This window comes from Etheostoma spectabile, chromosome 2, assembly GCF_008692095.1.
Source record: "Etheostoma spectabile isolate EspeVRDwgs_2016 chromosome 2, UIUC_Espe_1.0, whole genome shotgun sequence".
NCBI classification, from domain to species: Eukaryota; Metazoa; Chordata; class Actinopteri; order Perciformes; family Percidae; genus Etheostoma; species Etheostoma spectabile.
Genome location: NC_045734.1, coordinates 3,697,308 through 3,706,964, shown reverse-complemented (window position 1 = coordinate 3,706,964; position 9,657 = coordinate 3,697,308). Strand labels below are relative to the sequence as shown.

Genomic DNA, 9,657 nt, shown 5'->3' with positions numbered 1-9,657 from the left:
TCTCTGGGTGAGCTGTTCAAAATCTCCACGGCTTTCTACATAACTAACCGAGACGGCTAACCGTAGCACATGCCAGCACTAGCATGCTAGCTCATTCTTAATGCTAAGACTGCTACAACACACACTAGTTGACCATAATCTCCAAAAGAACTACTTCCTGTCCCTGTTGTGCAGGTATTCCACAAGTGCCCCTCGTCTAGAAGAGGTCTCCCAGCTAATCCTGCCTTGGACTGACTAAAGTTGGAGAAAGAGTTATCTAGCTGATCGGATCTTACCTAGCTACCTAACATGTATGACTCCCAACAAAGATAGTATAGAAGAGAGTTGTCTCACTCTGGAGCTAAAACAGAGATGTAAACACGCAGGGTGAAAACAGGATCTGCAGCAATGTGCAGTACAACAAAAATATGGTATTTTTTGAAAATGAAACCATGTAAACCTATTCTGGTACAACCTCCAAATACAATTATGAAGCTGAAAATAAGCATAATATGGGCGCTTTAATGAAAGTAGTGAACTGATCATTTATTTTACGTTATTTGGAACCATGCGCAGTACTTTGTTTGTCTAGATTGATTGAAAGAAACCAACAATTCTGATGTAGAAACTTTTTGAAAGCGGGTCAAAGTTGACCAGAGGACAAGGAGAACAGGAGGGTTAATGGCCAATCATGGCGCAACATGCAATTTACAAGTAGGGTCATTTGTAAACTGAAATTAACTTTTTAGTCAAGTAAGAGACAAATTAGGTCTCATTTATTTAACTTTTAAAATGAACTATGTTTATATAGTCATAGCTTTTGGATTTTTCAATGAGGGAGAAGTAGGCAGTCATTTTATCATTTTAACTAACATTTTTGTGAAAAAGAAAGGCCACACATACCTTATTATTCAAAGTGTTTTGCATGCCTTCAAACATTTCTGCATACATAATGATGCACATGAGTAAAGTCCGAAAATATAACAAATTTGCTAAATTAGTTACTAACTAAACAGAGCTTTATGTTTCGGTAAATTTAGCATAATCAATAATAATTCATTTTTGGGTAATGCAATGGGTTGCCATGTCCTACGGAGGATGACACAGGTGCATCTGGTGACTGGATGGTGGGACAGCAGGGAGCACTTAGGCATAACCTGATGCTGCACTCAAACAACTATCAGGTGACAGAAAGTAGATGCAACAGAGTGTCACAGTTTGCTCCGGTAACCCTGACCTGAGATTAACCCTACCCTGACCCTCTCATGACAGCAGTGTTAATCCTAATCCAAACCCCCAGCCTCTGGGTTTCTGCACATAATGTAGGCTAGCTAGTTTATTATCAACATGGGATTATCCAGATAGGGGGACCAGGCAGCATAGTTCCCAACTACAAACACACAGAGTTCCTGGAAAAGGGGATGAGTAACAGACAAGGTGTGGAAAGTGGAAATATAGAAAATGGAAATATAAACCGGTTTGTGTTATTTTGTAATTAACACTGTGAATCTCAACACTTGTTAGGTTGTTTAATCCAACTAAACTCACCTGTCTTGGAAAGCATCAAGCAGTCTTGGGTCCAGGATGTTTTCCTCTGGTTCCCACGTGTTGTATCTATTAAGAGAGCACAAAGTGAGCAGGGAGGACACGTGCCTAATGGCATGGATAGACAGTTATTGTTGCCCCTAGCCTTATAAATCCTGCCTTAGCTGATATATGTAGGCATGTACATGTGCAAACAACATGCTGAGACACTTGCACTCCCTGTGGATGCACGTGTAATAAATCATGTGTAACTTTTACGCGCGGCTGTCGGGGTGTTAGTGGTGGAAGGCCCAGCCTCCACTCAACTGTGGATATATGGACATTTCTTGAACATAAGGTTCAATTATAGACATGTCTTGCTTTAATTGGTACACTGGGGATTGCATACATTGTAAAACCACATCCATCATCGAGGCCAACGCGTCGAGCGCCCAAAGCAAGAACGCGCAACCGCCCATATGCGCGCCCACTCTCGCACTGGTGCACACATTTACACATTTCTTTTTTGAATATTATCATTATGAATATGGTTACGTGTTGAATAAATAAATAAAAAGGAGGGCCGACTTACTTTGGGGACCATCCTCGCCACTTGACCAAGTACTCAAACCTCCCCTGTGAATGGAGAAAATCATTAGCGCAACGTTACTTCACGCAGCAAAATGCACTCCGCATCGCACCGTCACATTAGAAACAAAAACATGTAGTTCGTAAGAAGGTGAAGGTTAAAGCAAAGAGAAATGCTCCTCGTTTCCATGTGCGTGTGTGTAAAAATGTCCTTCGGTGCTCTTGTGACAAACCTTTCTGCTGCGCTTCTTCTCGATGCTCTCCACCGCAAAGACGTGCTCTCCCGCGGCGGGTAGCTCCATTTTCCGATACAAGAACAGCGGCTGTTGTGTTTTTTTTCCCTCTGCTTTTTGTTGTTGTTGCTATCCGACACCTTATCCTCTCTTTCGGGCCGTTTTTTTTTTCTTCCTGCTGCTCCTCTGATGTGAAACACAAGAGCCCCCCTCCTCCTCCTATGTTCTCTGCGCCTCTTCCCTCGCTTTCCCCTCGGAGAGACTCGTTCTGCAGACGAGTCGAAACTGCAGCTAGAAAATACTTCATGCAAATAGCCGTTGGCGTGACGTCAGCCGAGGAGGCGGAGACAGGGGCTGCTTTCAGGCACTATCGGAAAAAGTGTTATCACGACTTTGGTGGCATAGCAGCAATCTTTAAATAGTTATACTGTGGGGAAAGATGGAAAAGACAGATGTTTCTATGAAAACATTAAAAGGTGTGGGAATAAGCGAGGAGCCATGGCAACAACTGGTTACAGCCTAAACGAGTGATTTGTATTAATGTTGATTATTTAGCTTGTTGTTTGACTTTTGACCAATAAATTAGCACTTTCTTTGCATTTTAACTCATTGTTTCAGTGCTTCCCAAAGTGGGGTCCGTCCCTGGACCCAGAGGTCCTTGAGGGAGTTCCAGGGGGGTCCCCAGCAAAAATAAGGGTTACTTAATATTACTATAATTCCATCCATAAGTAACAATGACACAATGTTGTGGTCCAATGTGTGTCAGTTTAGGAGTCCTTGACATTAAAATGTTTGGGAACCACTTCACATTTAGTCCGTCTCTGCATATATTAAAAACCTGAATTTTGACACAAAACACACACACACACAGACACACACACACACACTTATTCTTTGCTATGCAGAAAACACAATTGTGAAAGGCTATCCAGCCACCATGGAAGAATGTGAAGTTTTTTGTTCCAGCTGATGTCACAGGGCCTACCCTCTGTGGTTGACAAGGTGTGTCAATGTGTAAGCCAATGTTGTGTTTGGTTGAAATTAAAAGCTACATTTACACTTCCATGGCACAGGAATCCGCACACAGATAGTGATCATACATTACATGCATTAGTATCAATCAAAGGCAAGCAAATTTGCAAAACCCCCGAATGTGGTTCTCCAAAGTACGAGCTTAGATGAGACGCTGAACGCAACACGTATGCCTCTTGTGTAGCTGGATGTCAAGCGAGATTCAACTGCAAGAGGGTGCTATGAAAGACCGCGTTTGATCCTAAACCGTGGTGGCCTGGATGTGCTGCTCACGAACTCAAACGTTGCAGCTTGTCAAGGCCTCTTGCTTTATTCTGTATTTCCATCCACCAAACATTAGGCTGGGTTCGTTTGGGTTAGCCTTCTGTTCTATCTGCAGCTAGCCCATAGCCTTCCACCTAGAGCTATCCAAAATGTAGGCTATTTATGCGCTGGGCACATGATACAGCTGGGTTCACTTTTAATTATAAGACAACAAATATCACAAAACGAATTATTCTACCCGAAAACACATGGTAGGCCCAAGCAACGTCAAGGCCAGAGCCTGTTCGACACTTGACTCATCCCCGCCGGCCGCCATAGAACAAGGCCTCGTCTATCCCGGGGAATCCTGGGAAAACAACCGCTACTAGTGGGGGATTGAGCCGCCTCTGTAGGATGACAAGGCGCCATGAATCATTGCTCGTGTAAAGTTAAAATTGCAGGGAGAGCCCGGCTGCTGCATTTTAGACGTATTACAACGACTAGATGCCCCATATCCTCTGTGAGTCAGGGTCACACAAAGAGGTGACATTATAGATGGCACCGTGTCGCAGGGATTTTCTGCTGGATGGTTTTCGCCGTGTTAAACGATAGCCCCTGGTTGTGTGGCAGCCAATGTAGGTCAGCATCCCCTGCCCGCCGGGGCTCTCCCCTCGCCAGTTTTAACTCCAGCGGGGTTATTTCTGACTGCGGAGCCCCAGCATGACAGGCACCAGCCGGTTCCGTTATCACTTGGAGACGTGACTCACGGTATGAACCCGCTTAGGCCTGACGTGGAATGGACACGCAGACCTCTGGTAGTTTTGATTCGAAATGACAGAGCCCAAGGTTTTTAGAGGCAATGTGAAGGTTAAAATGACAGTTGGACAAAGAGAGGGTTACAGATCCCATTTTGCCTACTGCCATTGGCTCCAATATTCAGCTGTTTATATTCATTACTTATATGTAGCCTACAACAGGGATACATTTTCGATGAACTGCTTTCAAAATAAAAAGCTTAAATTGCCAAATGAAGCCCTCGTCGTGTTGTTTTCCTGCGGTCGGACCAAATAAAATTCAGCAGTGAGAGGGTTAACGTGCAGGCTGCAGCGCTCGGCCTATTGCAGAAAGGCACGGCTGTCTTTCCTTATAAGGCAATGAGTGCTAATCGACGGTGAAATATCACATGAAATGACCGACAGCAGCACATTCACATTAGCCCGTTTTGCTAATTACCCGTTCTTCAGCACGGCGACTGTCAAAACATCATTTTTTCTTTGCCGTCTCGCTCACTGCTGCACGGCGGGGCTCGCGCGCAGCCGATTCAGCGCGCGCACCAGCCACATGCACACAGAGTGTGCTAATTCAGCTGCGTCATTCCTAAATTAAGGACGAGCCAAAGAAACACTGGTCAATTAGAAGCTAAATGGGTTGATGGAAGGAAAACTCTCCTGAATTTCTAAACCCTTAAGCTAGGAAGCTTTCATCAGACGTCCACTCAGCCGTCCAAATGTCACCTGCTGCTCCCCTCTCACCCCGGCGGCCGACCCCCAGACAGGATGGTTTCACACGCAGATGCCAGTATTAATCAGAAATAGGCTACTGTGTTTAGGCTAATCAAATATCTTAGCGGTGTAACAATGGCTGGCGAAGCCAAACATTGATGTACACAGCGCTCACGCGACAGTTGTGTCTAATTGTTTAGAGCTTTGGAACATGGCACGTGCTCCAGAGTTGGCTGGAATGTGATCCCGCACGTGCGTGTGTTATTAAATGGCACCGTGCGCACAGAACCGCCACCTGCGTGAGCAGCACCACGTAGTCTCGCGCACGGTCCACAATGCCGCTGTATGCGTTCATAACCAACGAAAAATCAGCAAAAATAAACACATTCGGCTCCAAAGCATGCCAGTGTTTCTCCAGCTGTTTAAATCACGACTCATTTAATGATATTTCGATGTCAAATGGAGCATAGTGTAGGGGAACTATAGGCTGTTAAAAAAAAAAAAAAAAGCGAACAAACTGGGCTGGTGTATTAGGAGTAGCCTACACTGATAAACAATTCACACTTATCTCCACCCTAGATCATTTTTCAATTAAAAAGGAAGTTCAGAGGTGCGGTAAAGTTTCTGTCAATTTCTCAGGAAAATATGAAGATCCCTTTCTGACTCTAAATTCTTTAATTTATGGGTATGAAAATGTTCTTTTGCTTGCTGACGATGATCACTTCCCTTTACAGTAAAAGAGATAAGAAATTTACAAGAAATGAAAGAGGAAGGAGCTTGTTTTTTTGAATGTAGGGAATTTAACTGTAGGCTAACCCCTTTCACATTAGACTATATATATATATATATATATATATATATATATATATATATATATTATATAATAATATATATCCTGACGTCAATACTCTATCAAACCTATTAAGGTAAGGGCGTTATAATGGGAGAATAAATCCTTTGGCCCATGACTTGTTCAGCAGCTCTTCTGTAATTGTTTGCAGTCATTTGTTTTAAATGTCAACCTGTGTCCACACCTGCACCTTTTAGAGTTAAGTTAGTGATAATGATGGTGTTCAGTGTCTCCTAAAGAACATGATTGCTATGCAATTTATTGTCATCAAGGGAACAGAAAAGGGATTATTTGAAACATTGACTGAAGGGAGGGAACATGTCAATGACATCACTGGCACTGGCACTGCATTGAAACAGAAAGCAAAATGGACAGGTTGTGCTGTCTTTAAAAAAATGTTGAAAATCTAGTTGTCAGAGGATTATTTCAGACAATTATCTTCAGAGCATCATATTGACGCAGGGCATGAATCACAGTAAATGTGTTGTGCTGGACGGAAACTCACAACACTGAAAATCCTCAGTGTCAGGGAAGGGCTGTGTAATATATAATATATCGTTTTGTTTGTTTTTGCTGCAAATACAGCGAGGAGGAGCAACAGCATGGTGAACCTGAAAGCTGATGTTTATGGGCAAATGTACTTGGACCCGATTGATGATGCCACTGCCCCCCCCCCCCCCCCAGCAAGTGAGGGCATCTTATTAATATAACATTTTCACGTAGGAAAAAACGACGCTTTGTCTGCGTCACAGCGCCAGGCTGCAGATCACATGACAGCAGAGGAAAAACAGGAGGATGGAAAGGGAGACACGGTGTCGTGAAACAAAGTCCAGTGGGACGGATGTGAATAATGACAGCATGTATTTACTCATAAGGAGCACAGAAATGTAGACGTAAATCAGCAAGAAGCTTTTAACTTCACAAGAAGGAACTGGAGAGGAGAGTCACTTTGTCTTAAGCATGACTCTTACGACCGTGTGGATTCATTCAGAACTGAATTCACTAAGGGGGCATTTAATAATCCTGAAAGATAAGATGAGTACCTGCTGTAAATAAACAAACAAAAAAAGCAGAATGGACTAGGTTATCATTCCATACTTTTACATTTTCAGAATTTAACATCAGCTGAACGATACTCCCCTTTTAGCGCTGAAAAACCACTTTTCAAATCTTGGAAATGTGACAGAAAAGTGCACAAAAGTGGACAGTCGCTGGTGGTCATGTTATATTCTCAGCCATAGGTATAAAAAAAAAATATCTAACAAGCAACAAGTGAGTCACCACTGCAGGTTTCAGGGCACCTTTTAACAACAGCTCAGTCTGCACGTTTCATTGGTTCTGGTGACAGTAACGCATAGCGAGTGGGAAAAAGAAGAAGAACTGGATTCATGATGTCGTAAACTGAAGAGTTTAAAAAAAGAAGAAGCCAAGTCTAGTCACGTTTCACACATCTGTATTCATTTCTTCGACTCAGAGACGTTCACCGTTCGATGTGACATGTCATTTTGTAAAATGATTGATGGCCCAAAACTTAATTATGTGACTTATATAAAAGAGGTCTGACATGAAGAAGATTGATCACTCACTTTTCAGTATTTTTTTCATATTGATTGGATGGCTTCTGGGCTGGATCTTTATATGTCGTGCGAGTATTTGGTTTTAGGTGTCAAAATGTAACACGATGTTCAATTGTTTTCAAACTGGACACCAGACATCATGTTCTCTAGACTGATTGGAAACAGCAGTGCGGTGCAGAATGAACGCACACCTCTCCCGTCTCACTTCTTCAGCGGGTTGGTCTTTGTCGCAGCCCAAAAAAAAAAGGGAAATCTAATCTCCAGAGCTGCCTCAAAAGAATCTGGTTTCCCAACGTGTGCTGGCGTGTGACAAATGTATTTAACCTGCCGAGGAGACAAGAGTCAATTCTTTGGGATTCAGGAAGTCACACTCATTATCTCCTCCTTTGAGTGGAATTCAGAAGGCTTGAGAGATGCACAAAACGAGAGCTGCACATAAATCGCCAGCATGCAATCAGCGATTCAAGACGCAATCCTGATATTGAAGTTCTATTTAATCTGACACGATGTACCGAGTTAATAGGTACACATGACTCATGGGTGAAACGAGTCTCGTGGGAGGTTGGCTCGAGCTTTTTCTAAAGAGTCCTCCTGTTGACGTCAACAGGGCTCCTGTTCACAAAGCAAGCGGTTTGCGTCTCCTTTGCATTCAGACACACACAGGAAAAGGGGGGGGGGGGAAGATGTGCATCACACTGACTCAGACTCTCATCCAGACGTGTAATTGATGAAGATGTTTGTTTTAGTGTGTTTGTGTGTGTCAGCGTCAGAGGCAGGTAGCAATCATGAGTGTTGGAGCAGTGACCGCTGTGCTCGGTGACTCACAGCTGAAAAGTTCCTGTGTTGATAGTGACGTGGGTTAAGCCTCTCTTATGCACACACGCACGCACGCACGCACGCACGCACACAAAAAACACACACACACACACACACACACACACTATCATATCTATGAATTTTCCAATTATTTGTGGTCAATCTGCAGTCAGCTTGCCTCTCCTTTCCTGCTTGACTCACAGTTGAACCATAAATTCATGCTTACTTGCCACTAAATGACTCATGGGAGTTGTATTTCGTCCTTTTCTTTGGGTTATTCTTTGGGTATTTCAGGATGGCGTTAGGCTAATGTTTAAGGCAGGACAGCTGAAGACAGAAAAGGGGTCGAGAGAAGGGGAATGACATGCAGGTCAGAATTGAAACGGCCGCCACTCTGCCAACTGTACCAACGGCGCCCATGGAAACATGACTGCGTGTCAGGCAGGGAGCGCTGTAGGCGACAGGTGTGTTGTTGGTGGGGAGGCTGGAGGTGAGACAGAGACAGCAGCTGAGCCGAGGCTGCTTTGGAGTGGGCACATGGTTTCATTGGCGGCCAGGTCAACAGGTCAAGTGGGGAGCAGCCATGTGCATGCACCGTACAGACAGAGGCGCGCGTGTGCATACAGTATAGGTGGAACAGGAAGGGGGTACATTTGACTGGCAGAGATCCTGGTAAAATGAAGGCACACAAGGAAGTCCCAAGGAGAGGTGCCAAGCAAAACGCAGCTGTAACATGTCATAACCAGACGGCCCACCAATTTAAAGCTGAACAAACTCAAATTATGTGAATGTCATGCTGAAGGAAAGCCTATAAAAAACTAAAGACACGTCTCTTATGCTGACACACAGTTTCCCACAAGTACTGGCCTTCTCCCATCATTGTAAAAACACAAAAAAACACAAAAAAACACCATAAAACGGCATTTACAGCTGCTTAAAAATAAACATTTAAGACCATATGTGCTTTACATTTAAGTTCGTTTAGTTACTGAAATGGACAATGGACTGAATTGATTTGAGGGGGTCAGAAAAAGGGGGGAGGGTCTCTTTACTGGTTTTCATTAGAGATTTCAGTATTTGATGTCATTCATTCCTAGTTAGATTGTAATTGTTTTTGCAAGTACGTAAGTAAGTCAACTACAAACTGGAATGATCTAATAATATATTCTCAACCCAGACCTGAATTCAGACAGAAATGAAAGAAAGTAACATTCTATTTCCTGAAATAAGGAACCCCCCATGTGGCGTGCATCTATATCCTCTCAGGATCCTAAACATATGATTTCTTTCTTCTTATCCGTTACTAACCCACA

At 43.4% G+C, this 9,657-nt stretch overlaps 1 protein-coding gene across 1 annotated transcript in view; it reads right to left on the bottom strand.

Annotated features, from left to right (window-relative positions):
• LOC116702118 (E3 SUMO-protein ligase CBX4) overlaps positions 1–2,650 on the bottom strand; it is a 9,408-nt gene extending 6,758 nt beyond the window's left edge. Inside the window, exons 1-3 of the mRNA XM_032536280.1 lie at positions 2,325–2,650; positions 2,096–2,139; positions 1,528–1,593 (exon numbers count right to left, since the gene is read on the bottom strand). Coding sequence (XP_032392171.1) covers positions 1,528–1,593; positions 2,096–2,139; positions 2,325–2,393 — 179 coding nt within the window. The 5' untranslated portion in view covers positions 2,394–2,650. The remainder of the gene's footprint in view (positions 1–1,527; positions 1,594–2,095; positions 2,140–2,324) is intronic.
• Positions 2,651–9,657: the final 7,007 nt, after the last annotated feature.